Genomic DNA, 18,657 nt, shown 5'->3' on the forward strand with positions numbered 1-18,657 from the left:
GACCAGCAGCCTTCCTGGTGTTCACAGACCGCATTTCCAGTCTCACTTCCTGTTCCTGGAACTTCAGTGTATTGCTGCAGGGTAGTGGCGGGGGTGTTGAGACTGCGTCTGACTGGGTCTATCCCTGATATGGCGGGCGACCAACTTTTCAAAGCACTTCATGATCACAGGTGTAAGTGCAACAGGCCTATAATCATTCAGGCCGTCAATGGTTGTTTTTTTTAGGGACAGGGATAATGGTGGCTGATTTCAGGCAGGATGGGATGATGGATTGTTGCAGGGAACAATTGAAGATCTTTGGGAAAACACCAGTCAGCTGGTCAGCACAGGCTTTGAGCACCTTCCCAGGTACTCCGTCAGGACCAGCAGCCTTCCTGGTGTTCACAGTCCGCAGTACCTGTCTCACTTCATGTTCCTGAAGCTCCAATGTACTGCTGCAGGTTGGTGGTGGATAAGTTGAGACTGGGTCTGATTTGTCAGTCTCAAAGCGGGCAAAGAAACGGTTCAATTCCTCTGCTAGTGAGGCATCTGCGTTAACAGCCACATTATTGTCATTGTAATTGGTAATACAGACGCTCCCCTACTTACGAACGAGTTAGGTTCCGAGCGATTGTTCCTAAGTTGAATTTGTTTGTAAGTTGATTCAGTGCTATATTTTGTATTATAATTTATGTTTAAGGCCTATATAAGTATATTGAAGGTTTATATAAGTGCATTTGTATGTTTAAGGCTTGTATAAGTAACACGCATTGGTTTGTACTGAAAAAAACATTTAATAAAATGGAGAGAATATGTACAGTACTGTATAGAGAGAGAGAGATTTATGTATTAGAAACTGGCCGAAAGAAGCGATCTAACGACGATTGCACAGTTTTCTTCTTTTTTTCATCATAAATGATGCGGTAGCACTGTATGGCATCATTCAATTGATTTGCAAACTTTGTGCAACGTTCAATATTTGGGTCCTGCTGCTCGATCTTTCTGTTTATAAATGGTACTGACGGTCGAACGATTCAAGTTGTTATATGTGCAACGCTTGCCACTCTCACGCGCATCAAGCTTCGTTATTATTGCCACTCGTTTCAAATGAAATGGCTTGCCTCTTCCTTGCAACTCCCTCAATAGAAGCCTTTCACTTTTTACCAACCATATTCAATAATGGATGCACGAGATATTTAATGATACAGATGAAAAAGGTTCTTTGCGCACTGGAGATACGTCACGCACTTCCGCATTGCAACGAAGAAGGTAGATGCTGGGTGAGCTGAGCCCTCACAGCGCCAAGCGTATTAGCGGCGGAAAGAGGCACTTCTCGGAAAAAACATACAAAATTGGACTCACGAACATTTTTCGACTTAAACGCAATTTGCAGACATGTTCGTATGTACCGTTATTCGTAAGTTGAATGTTCGTAAGTAGGGGAGCGTCTGTATGTCGTATTCCCTGCCACATCTATGAGTTATTTCCTGTGAAGTGCTCCTCAATTTTCCTTGTATTTGCTGCCTTGGCCTTTTTAATGCCTCTCTTCAGCTCTGCTCTGGCAGCGCTGTATTGTACCTTGTCCCCTGACCTGAAGGCAGTGTTACGGCATTTGATGAGTGTCTGTGTCTCCTTGGTCATCCAGGGTTTTTGGTTAGGAAAAAAACATATCCGTTTATAAACAGTGACGTTGTCCGTGCAGTTGTTGATGTAGGAAAGTACAGTGTCCGTGTAGTCCTGGAGGTTGTGTTGTTCAAAAAGTTCCCAAAGTGGTGCGGGAAAAACAGTCCTGCAGCTGAGAAAGGACGTCCTCGGGACATGTTTTTATTATCTTTATTTGTGGCCTTGTTAGCCTCCGGAGTGGGGTGAATGAGGGGGTGAGGTACAGGCAGAGATGGTCTGATCTAGCTAGGTGAAGGAGGGGTGTGGCTCTATAAGCATGTTTGATATTAGAATAAACATGGTCTAGAGCAGGGGTGCAGGTTTTCATTCCAACTCAACAAGAGGATAACTTTTGCAAGTGTAATCAGTAAATTAAAGTCAGGTGCTACTTATTTTAGAAGACACCTGATTGGTTAAAATGTCGGCACTGGATCGGTTGGAACAAAAAACAGGACCCAATGCGGCCCTCGGCGGAATCGGTTTGACACGTGGTCTAGAGTTTTATCTCCTCTGGTGTGACACTTCACGTACTGGATAAACTTAGGCAGAACAGCCTTTAAACATGCTTTGTTGAAGTCACCGGCGACAATAAAGACTCCATTGGGGTGGTCAAGCTGCTGTTTGTTTACGGCCGCTAGCAGGATGCTAAGTGCCATGCTAACATTAGCTTCCAGTGGGATGTAAACAGCCATTACAATGACAATCGTTAGCTCTCTAGGTAGATAGAATGTTCTGCACCGTACTGCCAAGAGCTCTAAATCCGGGGAGCAGTGAGTGTTAATGATCTTATTATTGCAGCACCATTCATTGTGTATGTACATGTAAAGGAGAACCCCCCCCACCCCCCTTTGCTTTTCCCTGATAATTCTTTCGAAAGATCATTTCGAAACAGCGCCCGGCTAGCTAGCGATACCGCGGTGTCAGGGATTTCCAGGTGTAGCCACGTTTCCGTGATGAAAATAATGTTGCAGTTCCTGACAAAGCTGTTGGTAGCAAGCTGAAGTTCCAAATCGTCCATTTTGTGGGTGATGGATCTGGCGTTGGTCAAGAAGATACTCGGAAGCGTTGCTCGGTGTGGTTGCTACCTTAGCTTAGCAGCTAGGCCTGCCCGGCATCCGCGCTTTTGCTTTCTTTCCCTTCGCCGCCGCCGTCGTACTCTGAGTGGGCTGACTATCCACGGACATCCCGGTGGTCTCAAGATTTCCTCGGGAATATTGTAGGTCCGTTGGTAATCTGTTGTGATGTATATATCGCATCTGCTCCCGAAAGTAATTAAATCCTGGAGACTTTAGAAAAAGTTTGCCTCGCAGATGTTAGTAAATAACGATAAGATTGAGAAAACAAAACACCAAACAGGAGAGCATAGAGCCGCTGCACCCGTGCGCGCCACCATCTTGATATCTTTGTTGGATCCGGGGGAGCCGTTTGGGGCCGAGGATTCTTTTGCAGCCCTTCAATGGCAGCGGAGGACAAAAGTCGCATGTCGTTGTCTAACGGTGATGTAGTGTTGAAACCGAGGTTATGTCCTAAAAGTTACTTCTTCAATGATTTATCATAATGTTCATTGAACTTGTCAACATTCCCACTGTGATTGATTGTTTTGTGACGAAATGAATGTATGGCGCCCTCTTCCGTTTGGTTTTATTTCTGTGAACAAGAAATTCAGTCATTTTATAATTGGAAAATGGTTGATCATTTATCTTTGTGTCTTTGCAGGTTTCAGAAATGATCTTGGTGCTGATGGGCAGGAGTCTGTTGACCTTGAAGGGGAAGTTGAGCTCCCACAAATCAAAGAGGAGGAGCAAGAGTTCCCTCAACAACAAATGGGAGACGAGCAACTTCCGATCAAAACGGAGGAAGATCATTTCACCTGGTCACTTAGTGAGTTCATGAAGAGGGAAGATGTTCTGGGCGTGGCCAGCGGAGGGGCGGAGCCTGCAAACACCACAACATGGACCCAAATTAAAGAGGAGGAGCCAGAGTTCTCTCAACAGTGCAAAAGAGAAGAGCAACCTCCAATCCAAAACGAGGAATGTGTCAAATGGTCAACTGGTGAGCCTTTCAAGAGTGAAGATGATCTGGGCGTGGCCAGCGGAGGGGCGGAGCCTGAAAACGCCTCAGCATGGCCCCAAATTAAAGAGGAGGAGCCAGAGTTCTCTCAACAGTGCAAAAGAGAAGAGCAACCTCCAATCCAAAACGAGGAATGTGTCAAATGGTCAACTGGTGAGCCTTTCATTAATCCCCCAAATAATAATAAACCTGCTACTGAAAAAAAGATAATGCTTTTTTTAATGCCTCCCCTTTGGCGATAGCATTTTAACATAATTAAAATCTAAAACATAAAAGACAATGTTTACAATGAAAATGCTCCAAAAAAGATTTCACTAATTTTAAGGAGCTACATCACCAGTGAAGAAACTTTTCTGACCAATAGTGCCATACTTTGAAAAATGCCCCTATAAACAGTTTTCAACTCATGTTGCTGTTGACGAGAGTACTACAGTAGTAAGTACTGCATTGTGACGAAATGAATGTATGGCGCCCTATTCCGTTTGGTTTCATTTCTGTTAACAATAAATTCAGTCATTTTATAATTAGAAAATGGTTAATCAATTATCTTTGTATCTTTGCAGGTTTCAGAAATGATCTTGGTTCTGATGGGCAGGAGTCTGTTGACCTTGAACGGGAAGTTGAGCTCCCCGAAATCAAAGAGGAGGAGCCAGAGTTCCCTCAACAACAAATGGGTGACGAGCAACTTCCAATCAAAAGGGAGGAAGATGATTTCACCTGGTCACTTGGTGAGTTCGTGAAGAGGGAAGATGTTCTGGGCGTGGCCAGCGGAGGGGCGGAGCCTGCAAACACCAAAACATGGCCCCTAATTAAAGAGGAGGAGCCAGAGTTCCCTCAACAGTGCAAAAGAGAAGAGCAACCTCCAATCAAAAATAAGGAATGTGTCAAATGGTCAACTGATGAGCCTTTCAAGAGTGAAGATGATCTGGGCGTGGCCAACATAGGGGCGGAGCTTCTGAGCGGCAGCTCAACAGAAGGATGGCGAGCAGAAAATTTAATTGCTCCTTTATTAGATGGCAACGACTTGCTTTTTGACGATGATGATGTTGAAGATGTTAAGAAAAATCGCAGTGGCGACAAACTCTGCAAATGCTTTCAGTGTGGGAAAACTTTTGGGAAAAAGTCTTCTTTGAAAACACATATGAGGAGCCACACTGGGGAGAAACCCTTATCATGTACAGTTTGTGGTAAAACATTTACACACAAGGGAAAATTAAAAATACACACAAGAACCCACACGGGTGACAAATCATTTTTATGCTCAGTTTGTGGTCAAACATTTACACGGAAGGACCACTTAAATCTTCACACAAGAACCCACACTGGTGAAAAACCATTTGCGTGCTCAGTTTGTGGTAAAAGATTTACAGAGAACGGAATCTTAAAAATACACATAAGAACCCACACTGGTGAAAAACCATTTTCATGTTCAGTTTGTGGTAAAACATTTACACGGAAGGAACACTTAAATCTTCACACAAGAACCCACACTGGTGAAAAACCATTTGCGTGCTCAGTTTGTGGTAAAAGATTTACAGAGAAGAGAAACTTAAAAAGACACACAAGAACCCACACTGGTGAAAAACCATTTGCATGCTCAGTTTGTGGTAAAAGATTTACAGAGAACAGAAGCTTAAAAATACACACAAGAACCCACACTGGTGAAAAACCATTTGCATGCTCAGTTTGTGGTAAAAGATTTACAGAGAACGGAAGCTTAAAAATACACACAAGAACCCACACTGGTGAAAAACCATTTTCGTGTTCAGTTTGCGGTAAAGCCTTTTCTCAAAAGCAAGAATTACAAAAACACACAAGAATCCACACAGGTGAAAAACCATTTCCGTGTTCAGTTTGTGGTAAAACATTTACACGGAAGGCAACCTTAAAAATGCACACAAGAACCCACACTGGTGAAAAATCATTTTCGTGCTCAGTTTGTGGTCAAACATTCACATGGAAGCACTGCTTAATTAGTCATGCAAGAACCCACACTGGCGAAAAACCATTTTCGTGCTCAGTTTGTGGTAAAAGATTTACAGAGAAGGGACAGTTAAAAATACACACAAGAACACACACTGGTGAAAAACCATTTGCATGCTCAATTTGTGGTAAAAGATTCACAGGGAACGGAAGCTTAAATCTTCACACAAGAACCCACACTGGCGAAAAACCATTTTCGTGCTCAGTTTGTGGTAAAAGTTTTACAGAGAACAGAAGCTTAAAAATACACACAAGAACCCACAGAGGTGAAAAACCATTTTCGTGCTCAGTTTGTGGTAAAAGATTTACAGAGAATGGAGGTTTAAAAGTACACACAAGAACCCACACGGGTGAAAAGCCATTTTCGTGTTCAGTTTGCGGTAAAGCCTTTTCTCAAAGGCAAGATTTACAAAAACACACAAGAACCCACACTGGTGAAAAACCATTTTCGTGTTCAGTTTGCGGTAAAGCCTTTTCTCAAAAGCAACAATTAAAAACGCACACAAGAACCCACACTGGTGAAAAACCATTCTGAGAATACATGTTGGCTAAGGATTGAAAGCCTACCATAACTCAATCTTCGTTTTATTCTCCATCTCTTGATGTTTATTGTGCCCAATCTGAATAAATCAAACCATTCTCCATTTTGGAGCATCAACCGGATGTTTCTTCGACGGACAGTTTGTCGAACAGACATTTCGTCGATGGATTCGCTCGCTCTCAAAGTTATAAACATGAGAGAGGGAGAGTTTGTCATTGCATTGACAATTAAACACTTTAGCATGTCACATATACAAACACACACCGTTTACAAGAAATTACAAATAATATACTAATAGTCTCGATGTGTCTGTTCGGCGAGCTGTCTGGCGTCGTCGCGGGCTAAAAGTATACTAAGACTTTTATTTGTTTGATAAAAATGACCAGATAAAGTATTTCAACACCTTGCTGTATTGCAAGTTCTCTCACTTAGAATTTGAGAGAATGAAGGTTCATCTGCACCTCACAGTCAACATGAATCGGACGTCTACCGCCATCAATGGCAGCCGATGGATTAAATGAGTACTGAGTGTAGTGTGGCCAAGCGGTCCAATGTGCTGGATTTCAGCTTCAGTCTCAGGAGGCATGGGTTCAAATCCAACAACTGCGAATAATTCACAGGCTGTTTATGAGATTTAGTCGTAAGGATAGACTTAAAAGACGCAAATGTGTTGTGATAAGCAGTGGCCAATGACGGCTTTGCTTGCTTTTTCAATTTCTGTATGAGGGATCATTGTAATCGCAGTATAATTGTATTTTGCATTCTGAAAATCTTGTTTACACTTTTTAACGTGTAATATCGATCCACACTATTCAAATACAGTAATACCTTAAGATACAAGCTTACAGTGGGATCGAGCTAGTATGTCAATTTACTCGTATCTCAAGTCAATTATTCCCATAGAAATGAACAAAATACAAATGACCTTATTTTCACGACTATAAGGTTCACCGCATTATAAGGCGCACCCTCAATGATTGACACATTTTAATTTTTTTCCCATATAAAGCACACTGGATTATAAAGCGCCCTGTCTATTTTGGAGAAAATTTAAGACTTTTAAGTGCGCCTTATAGTCGTGAAAATACGGTAATCAGTTTCCATCCTAAAAAAACACAAACATTTGTTCTAATTTACTACCGAATCACAATTGAGAACATCTGGTATGCTCATATTGCAAATTTGTCTTGTATGTTGGAACACTTGTATGTCAAGGTACTACTGTATAAGACAATTGAGTGTCGTTGAAGATTTTATTTACTTCCAAATTCTATCCGAAATAGTAGAGCCTAAATTAGGAAATTACAAAGTGAATAATCAATAATGTGATCTAAATGATACATTAGTAACATTAGTAGATATATGGTGTGAAAGACAATGGATTTGCTAAAAATAAATAAGTTGTACAATATCCTTATACTTTTGTCATATTATAAGATGAATCACGTTTTTAAACCGATTTATCGTGTCATCTTTTTGGTAGTTCCAATAAAGCTCTCTTTTTGGCGAAAAATACTTTTTGGGTCTTTTTGTTGACAAAATCAGCCTTCCAAATTCAAAGGTGACAAAAAAGAGAAGTGTTATGTGCTAAGATTTAAAAATTAAGGAAAATGAATACATTAATTTGAACAATTTGACAAATTAATAGTTTTCTTTCTACAGGGGTGAAAATACAGTAACTTCATGTCTGAAATTAGCGGTTAATTGTTTTTATCTTTTTGATGTTGAAGGGGATAATTGGTAGAAAAGTAACTACATTTTTATTTTTGCTTTACTTGGCTTATTTACATTAGAAAAGCGTAACCGGACGATTCGCCGAAAGACGTTTCGCCGAATGGATGTTTGGCCGAACGGAGGTTTCGCCGAAACTGGATCGTGTGTGTACACCAGTGGCGGGCGGTGCATTTTCTGGTAGCGCCTTCAACGTATCAATCCAACCCTCAAAAACTTTTATGGCTATAAAACCTCTACTGCAGCTACAGCTGCGACACATAAAAAAAAATCAATAAATTAATGCACAAAAATGGGGTAAAATCCACTTCCTAGCAGCATTTCATGATTAAATACAAATACTGGAGCTTTTCACACATGAAACCGGGCGAGGGGGTGATTTTTTTTCCCGTTTTTTTCCACGACAACGCACTCGTAAACGGAACAAACAAATTTAAATGAACTTGGATTAATATATACAGACACTCAAACATACGTTTAATGTAACTTTACACAAAACTGAATTCTAATTTTGTTGTAATCTTTTGTTACCTTCGTTTTCCGGGTTGGCGGTTTGCCACGCCTCCACCCTCACGTTCGCTATCGATGGACTGTTTGCTGTTGTATTGCCTTCAAAATATTCCCAAAATGATGCACACAAATGTCCTCACAATAGGATAACGCAAGACCACTTGCCAACGAGAAATAGTCTTTAAAGAACGATCGCGGGAGCTTCTTTCCTTAGAAAGAATAACAGGAAATACAATAGTCAAATATCAGAACTTGTCCCACAATTGAAATATTATTTAGGAATATAGCCATATTTTACTCACCAAAAAACCTTTTTACACAATATCCATCCTCCTTTCTTCCTTCTTTCCTATCGCCATCAAAGCTAATGATGAAAGTCGAGCCTGTCCTGTCATATTTCCGGCATAGTCCGTTTTGAAAATAGCTTTAAATCAACACAATAATATACTAGTTGCTTGTGGAGCTAAGTTAGCGCGCTGAAAGTGCCGCACACACCATTTTCCCGGCTGTAACAGGCTTGCTAGCTTCGGAGTTGACCGCCCTTTCTTAATGATGTCCATTTTTTTCTGGAAAAGTCCGTCTGGAAAATAGCTTTGTGAGCAAACAGAATCCATTTGTTTTTGCTTCTCTCGGCCATTGTGGGTGGAGTTTGCGATCTCAGCTGCCTCGGGTACTGCTTTGGCCCGCCTACTAGCCAATCATAGTTGGTGAAACCAATGAAGTATTCCAGCCAGCAAAATGCTAACGCCTATGAAAAATCATTGTGGGGTTGCCAACTCGAAATCTGATTGGTTAAAAGCAACAGTCTAGTTTAATGCAGCAGAGCCCGCAAGAACTGATTGTGAAGGCTTTGAGGCAGGTCTGATCTGGCAACAAATAATGGCTGAAATGGGATTGGTTAAATGCTTCAATATGAAAACACACATCTGGAAGCAGTGCAACCAGGGGGAAAAGCAATGAAAGGAAGCTAAAATAAATAAAAATAAAATCAGACTTAGGCTTATCATCATCATTGACTAGACAAAAGCCTAATTGTCATCATACCCAGCTGCGTATGACGAAATTGAAAGTGCTTCTCCATAAAGTGCGCTTTTCCCAGGCAAGAGCCCAACCAAGTGATAGTTTCAGACTTGCTGGCACTCTGCCGTGATGGATACATCGCATCACCTCCCAAGCGCAACCAACTCCCTGCGACTGCGAAAAGGTTTGCCTCACCGATGCCAACAAAGAATAAAATGGATCACTTACCTCCCACTGTCTGCTTACTTACCTTCAGTCAGCCAGCAGGAGGCAGATCACCGCCCAACGTCCTTCATGTTTCCTCACCCCGAAGTTGTTACACAGAGGGGATTGTGTGTCGTGCTACTGCAAATTCAGAGTCCTGATGGCTGTGGGAAAGAAGCTGTCCTTAAGCCTCTTTGTCCGTGCTTTGTGAGACCGGTAGTGCCTGCCAGAGGGAAGCAGCTGGAACAGGTTGTGACCAGGGTGGTCCGGGTCCCCAACAATGTTGCCGGCTCTGCTGAGGTAACGAGGGCTGGAACAGGTTGTGACCAGGGTGGTCCGAGTCCCCAACAATGTTCCCGGCTCTGCTGAGGTAACGAGGGCTGGCAATATCTTCCAGTGAGGGCAGAGAGCAGCTGACGATCCTCTGGGCAGTGTTAATCACTCTGCATGGCCTTTTTGTCTGCTGCCGTGCTTCCAGCGTACCACACTGTGATGCCGTATGCCAGGATGCTCTCCACAGTGGCTTTATAGAAAGTTACCAGAAGCTTAGTGTCCAAGTTGTTCCTCCTGTTTACCCTCAGGAAATGGAGTCGTTTCTGGGCCTTCTTCACTACTGCTGTGGTGTTTGTGGACCAGGAGAGCTTGTCCGTGACGTGGACCCCCAGGAATTTAAAGGACTGGACCCTGTCTACACGAACTCCATTTATGAGGAGTGGGGCCAGATCTGTGCTCTGTTTGCGGAAGTCCAGGATTATTTCTTTAGTTTTTGGGTTGTTCAGTGTGAGGTTGTTTATCGAGCACCACGAAGACAGTTTGTTGACCTCGTCTCTATAGGCTGCCTCATTCCCTTCTGAGATGAGTCCGACCACAGTGGTGTCATCAGCAAATTTGATGATGTAGTTAGACTGGTGGGTTGGTGTACAGTCATAAGTGTACAGGGAGTACAGAAGAGGACTCAGTACACAGCCTTGAGGGGAGCCAGTGCTCAGTGTAATGGAGGAAGAAAGGTGGGGACCAAGTTTAACAGTTTGTGGTCGGTTGGTTAGGAAGTTCTTTATCCAACAGCAGATGGAGGAGGATAGTCCAAGGTGGGAGAGTTTGTCAGTCGGAATGTCCGGTTTCATGGTGTTGAAGGCTGAGCTATAGTCAATGAAAAGCGTCCTCACGTAATTCCCATGGTGTTCCAGGTGGCTCAATGCTGTATGTAGAGCAATGGTGATAGCATCCTCAGTGGACCTGTTAGCTCTATAAGCAAACTGGTGAGGGTCAACTGAGGGAGAGATTGTATTCCTGATATGGCGGGCTATCAACTTTTCAATGCACTTCATGATCACAGGCGTGAGAGCAACAGGCCTATAATCATTCATCCTGTCAATGGTTGGCTTTTTGGGGACAGGGATAATGGTGGCAGATTTCAGGCAGGATGGAATGATGGATTGTTGCAGGGAACAATTGAAGATTTTTGTGAAGACTCCAGCCAGCTGGTCAGCACAGGCTTTGAGCACCTTCCCAGGTACTCCATCAGGGCCAGCAGCCTTCCTGGTATTCACAGACCGTATTTCCAGTCTCACTTCCTGTTCCCGGAACGTCAGTGTATTGCTGCAGGGTGGTGGTGGGGGTGTTGAGACTGGGTCTGATTTATCAGTCTCAAAGCGGGCAAAGAAACGGTTCAATTTCTCCGCTAGTGAGGCATCTGCGTTAACAGACATTATTGTTATTGTAGTTGGTAATATGTCGTATTCCCTGCCACATCTTCTTTGGGTTATTTTCTTTGAAGTGCTCCTCAATTTTCTTAGTATATTCTGCCTTGGCCTTTTTAATTCCTCTTTTCAGCTCAGCTCTGGCAGCTCTATATTTCATCTTGTCCCCTGATCTGAAAGCGATGTTACGGCATTGTTTATTTATAGTGACGTCGTCCATGCAGTTTTTTATATAGGAAAGTACAGCGTCCGTATAGTCCTGGAGGTTGTTGTGTTCAAAGAGTTCCCAGTTGGTGCGGAAAAAACAGTCCTGCAGCTGAGAAAGGGCGTCCCCGGACCAAGTTTTTATTGTCTTTATTTGTGGCCTTGTTAGCCTCCGGAATGGAGTGTATGCTGGGGTGAGGGCTAGACAGAGGTGATCTGATCCAGCTAGGTGAGGGAGGGAAGTGGCTTTGTAAGCATGTTTGATGTTAGAATAAACATGGTCAAGATTTTTGTCTCCCCTCGTGTGACATTTTACGTATTGGATAAACTTAGGTAGAACAGTCTTTAAACATGCTCTGTTGAAGTCACCAGCAACAATAAAGACTCCATCGGGGTGGTCAAGCTGTTGTTTGTTTACAGCCATTAGCAGGAGGTTTAATGCCGTGTTGACGTTACCATCAGGAGGAATTGAGATCGCTGTTACTATGACGACCGTTAGCTCTCTCGGTAGATAGTAGGGCCTACATCGTACTGCCAGTAGCTCTAAGTCCGGGGAACAGTGAGTGTCAATGATTCTACTGTCACCACAAAATTCATTATGTATGAACAAGCAAAGTCCTCCTCCTATGCTTTTGCTTGTTAGTTCCTTTGAACGATCGTTCCGAAAAAGCGTTCGGCTAGCTAGCGATACCGCAGCGTCAGGGATTTGCGGGTGTAGCCACGTTTCCGTGATGAGAATAATGTTACAGTTCTTAACAAAGCTGTTGGTAGCAATTCGAAGTTCCAACTCATCCATTTTGTGGGTGATGGATCTGGTATTGGTCAAAAAGATACTCGGAAGCGGTGCTCGGTGTGGTTGTTGACTTAGCTTAGCAGCAAGGCCCGCCCGACAACCGCGCTTTTGCTTCCTTTCTATTGGAGTAATCATTATTATAAATGTGTTTGCAATGCTTATTTAGGAATATAAAGCCTTATAATATACATGCTTACTATATTAATCAATATATATATATATATATATATATATATATATATATATATATATTGTTGATCGCTTTTATGTTAGAGTTAGAATTAATGTGTTTTCAACGAAGACAAACGCTTACTCCAAGGTCACTCTCCAGGACAGCTGGCTCCAGCTAGAGACTTAACAATTCACTGAGTCCTTGCTCCGAGGACTTATTACTGGAAGATACGCCTCAACCCTTTCCCCAGATACAAGTTCCAGGATCTACAAGAACTCTTAAACTACTTTGTTTACCTTATAATGAAAATATTATGCAATTCCTCACGCCATTGTTTGGGTGCCTTGTTCAACTTTTATGCTCACTTCGGCAATTCTCGCCATCTAGGGTGTTATTGTACTGATTACATAAACATGTTTTTCGAGTGTCGCAATTAAATACAATGATTCAGTTACTGCAATTCAGAATGCCTTGTGGACTGAGACGACGTCACAAGGCACCTCCTTGCAAGTTGTAAGCAGTTATGTTGAAAGATGTTTTCCTATTTTAATTAAATATTACTAATAATGATTTAAAAGGTTTGAATCATTATTCCAACATTTTCTCTCCGCCGCCTTCGCCTCCTTCGACGTGCTTTGAGTGGGCTGACTATCCACGGAGATCCCGGAGGTCTCGAGATGCCCTTGGGGATATCGTAGGTTCGTTGGTAGTTCGTTGTGACATCGGATATATCGCATCTCCTCCCGATAGCAATTAAGTCGTGGCGACTGTAGGAAAAGTTTGCCTCGCAGATGTTGGTAAATAACGATAGGATTGAGAAAAGAAAACACCAAACTGGAGAGCAAAAAGCCGCTGCATCCGTGTGCACCGCCATTTTTGCTAGTCCGACTTAGGGTTTATACAGTAGCTCTAACAAATTCCGAATTACAAGGATTGGATCTGCTTATTAGACAGCCTACTGGTGATAACATTGATGTACAGGATGATGCAAATTATGAAAATGAGTTGAATGAGAATGATTTTGTTCTTCCTTTTTCAGGCCAGATATGCAAGTAAGGTGAATTCTGGTAAAGATCGAGACTACGGACTTCCCAAGTGTATTTGTATTTGTCATAAATAAAAAATGATTATGGGATTGCGTACACATAATAATAGGGGGGAATGTTAGGTTTATCATTATTATAGATGTGTATCAATATTATTATATTATATGTGCTTGCAACGAAGAGTTATTGACATTAATACAAAAGGCATTTTAATGCATCTCTTGCAAAAGTAAGGACTGTGGTTCACATCAAGAGGACTGGGAATGGCCTTGGGCATGAAGAGGGTTCACAACAAGCGCTCTTGGGAAGATTCGACAGACCTACAGTTGCTTTGAGAACTGTGATAAATTGTTATGAGACTCTAAATATGTTTAGACTTCTGTGGGGCATGGCGTTAAAATCTTATGAATAAATTAGCGAGAAAGACCTCGAGTTGTTAGAATTATCCTGACCGGGAGCGCGGATGGATGTATTCTCTTCTTGCAAGAATTAAACAAAGATGTGACTTCAGATGCCTCTTTTATTGTGAATTTGGAAATACCTAAGGATAACCTTATCAGATCCCACCATGTCACCATCTCATCCACATGTTTCCATGATATCTCCTCCCTCAGCTAAAGACTTTGGGCCCTTTGTATGAGAATACATGTTGGCTAAGGATTGGAAGCCCATCATCACTCAATCTTTGTTTTATTCTCCGTCTCTTGATGTTTATTGTGTCCAATCTGAAAAAGTTAAACCATGCTCCATTTTGGAGCATCCACTGTTGGAAGACACCATGGTTGAGAAACAATGGACAGCCACATGGACCCAATGGTTCTCGCTGACCTGCCGGACACAATTTGTTCCTTTACTCCAACAGACATGGGCTTGTGTAATGTTGCTTTTGCACTTTTCCCATGACTTCCAATCCGGTGCATGTCAAATGCAGTCTTTATAATTCAACTCTTCATTTCAGTAAATACTACAATGACATTGAAAAAGACTTTTTAAAAGGTACTTAGTCAAATGAAAATGACAGTGATGAGGATGGCAATCACATATTTGGATTATTATTCATTAAAAAAAGCAATTATTTTTGTCACTTGTCCTGAATCAAGATGCCTCTTGAATTGTATGAAGTTTTCCTGCTTCCTATCTTGGTGTCTTGTGGAGCTTGGCCATCTTGGTATTTGTCTCCTTGACTGCCCCCCTCAGGTCAGTGGTGTGGTCCTGGATCAGCTTTGGCATATGGCCGATTTCATTCCAACTTGGTCTCAATTGTGGAAGCCTATTGACAGGGATGACGTTTAAAATGTTAAGACAAATTGTTAAACGAGCACTTTGTAATCAGTGCTTTTTTGATGAAAATGTTGACCATAATTCTTGCTAAACTTTTATTCTTAACAATGACACTAACCTTCAGAACAATGTTGCTCCACCTCCAGGAAAGGTGGGCCACTAAAAAAGCAAACATGTGGGGGTCTCTTTTAAGGTGCTCAGTCAGCTTGATGTCTGCCATCTATAGAAGAAATGGCATAATGAACATTTTGATGGAGAACATTGCATCGGTACAAAGTGGGTTAAGGATGACACATTGAGTTTTTTTTCTTGTAAATGTACTCGTTCTCTAGGCATCCTTGACCACCTTGCACACCATCATGGACTTCAAGAGGAAGATTTGTCCATTTTTGCCCATGCTCAAGGCTATTCTTGAATCCCAGACCTTGAAGGAATACTGCAGGAGCAGATCGCCTTGCGACTCGATGCATTCATCAAAAGCTGAAGGTGACATGTAAGCAAACTGGACTTGATTCCTGAGCAAATGTTTTGCCATCTTGTCATTCAGTTACCTTCCAGCATGGAGAGATGCATGGTATCATTGGCTTTCCCTGGGAATGCCAAGAGTTACATCCAGGGCTTTCTTGAGCTGCTCTTACCCTTCTTCACAGCATTGCAGCAGAATTTTAAATAAGCCAAAAGACACTTACAATGGCTGTGAGACACCGTTCTCACAAAATAGAAAGAATCTACTGTATAGGTATTGTCATATGCTCTGTTTGTGTTACGTCTTTTGGACCAAAATGCAGGGAAGCAGGCAAGGAGAAGGAAGTAGTACTCAATCGAAACTTTAATAACTTAAACTGTAGGCAATAGACTAACAAAAGACTTGGCGTCGAATAACAAAACCAAATCTGACGAGGGGAGACACGGGAAAGCTAGGAGCGAGGCACACCACGTTGGATCGAGGAAAATGTGGAAACATGGCATGGTAATCAGCAGACGATCCAACAATGACAAAGCAGTCAGTGGGGTTTAAATAGACTGGCATGGGTTGACGGGACAATTCGGAACACCTGGGAAACACAAGAGGGACGAAGGATACACCAGGGGCGGAGACACGACAGCTGAACACAATGGGCAATCACTCAGACAGGAAACCAGGTGGGAAAAAGCATAACAAAACCAAGCAACCCTAACAGTTTGTCTGTTGTGTACTAAAGGAAGTTTAAGATTACATCCATGTTCGTTTCACTGAGCTGTTCATGTTTTGTTTCATGTTAGGGGACCTTCATGAGACAAAATAAAAGGTGATGTTGAATTAATTTATTTCTAATGGGGTTCAGGTTTACGGAAGCTGATCGCACTCACCTTGAAAATAAAATAAAGTCCTGGCCGTTTTTCAAATTAATTCATCTTTGGTGTGGTGTTGTTTTTTTGAAATATTTTTTTCTTCGTTTTTCAAATTAATTTATTGTCTGAGGGTGTTTTTCTTTGTTTTTCAAAATGTATTTTTGCCGTTATGTTTTGGAATTATTTTTTTCTTGTTTGTTTTTCGTTTTTATTTATTTTTTCCTCAGAAAAAAAACACATTCAAAAATCGAGCAAACAGCAGTTATCGACATATTTGGAAGTCTCGCGTGGACTGCGTCCCCCAAATTCTAGACAGGAGGACCCGTGCTCGCGTACACACCTACCTCCATTCAGCACAATCAAGTTTTATCCAGATATGCGGCAAAGACAGTGTGAGACAGCCCAGTCATCAAGTCACCTTAATGACAAGTACGCTTCTGAGTTTCCTCTCGTATAGAATTTGAAACCCCTCTTCTTGGCCAGTCTGTAGTCAAACATTCATTTGGAAGGAAAACTTAAAGCATCACACAACAAACCCACACAGCGCAAAGACCTTTTCAAACATTCAGTAAGAGAGCAACTTTTTTGCTCAGTTTGTTGCCAATGTTTTATTCCTAAGGACAGGAATTTCTTTTCTCATATTTAGATGTAATTTTCCATTGTTTTCACTTTTTTTACCTGTCTTGTTCAGTTGTTTTTTTAACTGGTAATGCATTTTCTTTTTGTTGAGAACATGCTCTCAAAGTGTATGAAACTAGAATGCAATTAAACACTTGTTGTTGTTAATATTTGAAATAGATGACAAAAAGAAAAATGGACTAAATGTAATGAAATAAAAATGAATTTTCCTATTTGACTATTTTCTGTTCCTTTTTCACAATGAATTTTAGGCCTTACCTGACATGTTTCGCGGTATCACTTCCGCCTTCATGAGAATATCAAGGCATTTCAAAAAAACAATGCGTTTTTTATCAAATTCCGATCTTGTGAAAATGATGCGATCAGGCCAGATTTCCGATCTGATTTTTGATCAGTAGGAATCCCTCAGAAGAAAATGAGAAAAGAGAAGTTTTACCCAATTAATAATTTTCAAGGACAAATTTTCTCAGCAATGGTAACACTTGGAAGTGGGGTAGTTTGCTTCTACAAAAAAAGAACCGATGTTAGTAGCAGAGAATGGTTTCGATCCATTGAGCCCTGAATTATGGGCCAACCACGCTTCCGCTCCACCACTCTGCTTCTTCTGACATATTACTTCACACTTCACAAGGTTACTCACAAAACTAATCAATCAAATCGAAGCAGATATACTGAGAGCACGTGGGTATTCCCACCTGCTGACATAGCTCCTGAGGACCATCAGCGCAAGAACCTCGGTCTCGGCCGGGGACCGGCATAGCCTTGGTTAGTCCTGCTATTCAAAGAGTCATCCATTACGCATTTAAAAATTTCCATTACAATAAAAAACGCGGTACGAGACATTCGGCCCCGGGATTTACAAATCAAGATACCATGTTGAATTTAAACTTGCACTTAAGATAATAATACCCCACCGACGAATCATTACCTTATCGTGGTGGTGGGGTTTGTCAGTCCCAGTGACCCTTGGAGCTTTGTTGTCCAGAGCCTTGAACCCCGGGGTAGGGTTATCCATGGCAAACTGGTCTGATGCGAGGGATCAGACAAAGAATGGCTCAGAAGACCTCTTATGATGAGCAACATTATTGGACGACATCTTCCCTCACCCGGACGCGGGTCACCGGGGCCCCACTCTGGAGCCAGGCCCGGAGGAGGGGAGCGATGGCGAGCGCCTGGTAGCCGGGTCTAGACCCATGGGGCCCGGCCAGCCGGGCACAGCCCGGAGAGGCGACGTGGGTTCCCCCTCACGTGGGCTCACCACCTGTGAGAGGGGCCAAAGAAGGCGATCCCCGGCTGCAGAAACTATCTCTTGGGGCGTGGAATGTCACCTTCCTGGTTGGGAAAGAGCCTGAACGTGATGTTGAGAAATTCCGGCTCGACATAGTTTGGCTCAGCACTACACAGCTTGGGTTCCGGTACCACCCCTCTCAAGGGCGGTTGGACACTTCCAGCATCCCTCCATCTTCGGGTGGGGGGACGGCACCTGATTTGTGTGCATGCACCAAACAGCAGTTCAGAGTACCTACCCCTTTTGGAGTCCTTGGAGGGGGTGCTGGAGAGTGCTCCTTATGGGGACTCCCTTGTTCTGCTGGGGGACTTCAATGCTGATGTGAGACCTCGAGGGAGTGATTGGGAAGAACGGCCCCCCTGATCGAAACCCGAGTGGTGTTCTATTGTTGGATTTCTGCGCTTGTAGTGGATTGGCAATAATGAACACCATGTTCAAGCATAAGGGTGTCCATATGTGCACTTGGCATCAGGACAGCCGCATGTCTTGGATACTCGGGTAA

The 18,657-nt window shown here is 42.5% G+C and overlaps 2 protein-coding genes and 1 long non-coding RNA gene across 4 annotated transcripts in view; 2 read left to right on the top strand and 1 right to left on the bottom strand.

Moving 5' to 3' along the window:
• The window catches only part of LOC144065962 (uncharacterized), a 174,673-nt gene extending 166,923 nt beyond the window's left edge, over positions 1-7,750 (top strand). Inside the window, exon 2 of the long non-coding RNA XR_013297362.1 lies at positions 6,622-7,750. This is a non-coding gene — a long non-coding RNA (uncharacterized LOC144065962). The remainder of the gene's footprint in view (positions 1-6,621) is intronic.
• LOC144065870 (uncharacterized) lies at positions 395-6,626 on the top strand. Of its 2 annotated transcripts, XM_077589071.1 has the most exons (3): positions 395-440; positions 3,358-3,864; positions 4,275-6,626. In XM_077589071.1, exons 1-3 carry the CDS (start codon positions 410-412, stop codon positions 6,227-6,229), a joined length of 2,493 nt encoding a protein of 830 aa, XP_077445197.1. In that variant the 5' UTR covers positions 395-409; the 3' UTR covers positions 6,230-6,626. The 2 variants fall into 2 exon arrangements, with proteins under 2 accessions (XP_077445197.1, XP_077445196.1); XM_077589070.1 differs by lacking the exon at positions 395-440 and having other exon boundaries at positions 3,085-3,864.
• Positions 7,751-14,714: 6,964 nt separating the features above from the next.
• Positions 14,715-15,801, bottom strand: LOC144065953 (triple functional domain protein-like). The gene is made up of 4 exons (XM_077589205.1): positions 15,448-15,801; positions 15,243-15,376; positions 15,015-15,116; positions 14,715-14,885 (listed from the first exon to the last, which is right to left on the bottom strand). Exons 1-4 carry the CDS (start codon positions 15,467-15,469, stop codon positions 14,856-14,858), a joined length of 288 nt encoding a protein of 95 aa, XP_077445331.1. The 5' UTR covers positions 15,470-15,801; the 3' UTR covers positions 14,715-14,855.
• Between the last annotated feature and the right edge of the window lie 2,856 nt (positions 15,802-18,657).

Source organism: Stigmatopora argus, chromosome 20, assembly GCF_051989625.1.
Source record: "Stigmatopora argus isolate UIUO_Sarg chromosome 20, RoL_Sarg_1.0, whole genome shotgun sequence".
NCBI lineage: Eukaryota > Metazoa > Chordata > Actinopteri > Syngnathiformes > Syngnathidae > Stigmatopora > Stigmatopora argus.

Bases quoted from the DNA above. Each gene is read 5' to 3' on its own strand.
- LOC144065870 (XM_077589070.1), top strand. From the start codon at position 3,252: ATGAATGTATGGCGCCCTCTTCCGTTTGGTTTTATTTCTGTGAACAAG. The intron at 3,865-4,274 runs GTGAGCCTTTCA...GTATCTTTGCAG, and splicing joins ATGTGTCAAATGGTCAACTG to GTTTCAGAAATGATCTTGGT.
- LOC144065953 (XM_077589205.1), bottom strand. From the start codon at position 15,469: ATGCATCTCTCCATGCTGGAAG. The intron at 15,377-15,447 runs GTAACTGAATGA...TGTCACCTTCAG, and splicing joins GCATCTCTCCATGCTGGAAG to CTTTTGATGAATGCATCGAG. The intron at 15,117-15,242 runs GTGGTCAAGGAT...TTTCTTCTATAG, and splicing joins AGTCCATGATGGTGTGCAAG to ATGGCAGACATCAAGCTGAC.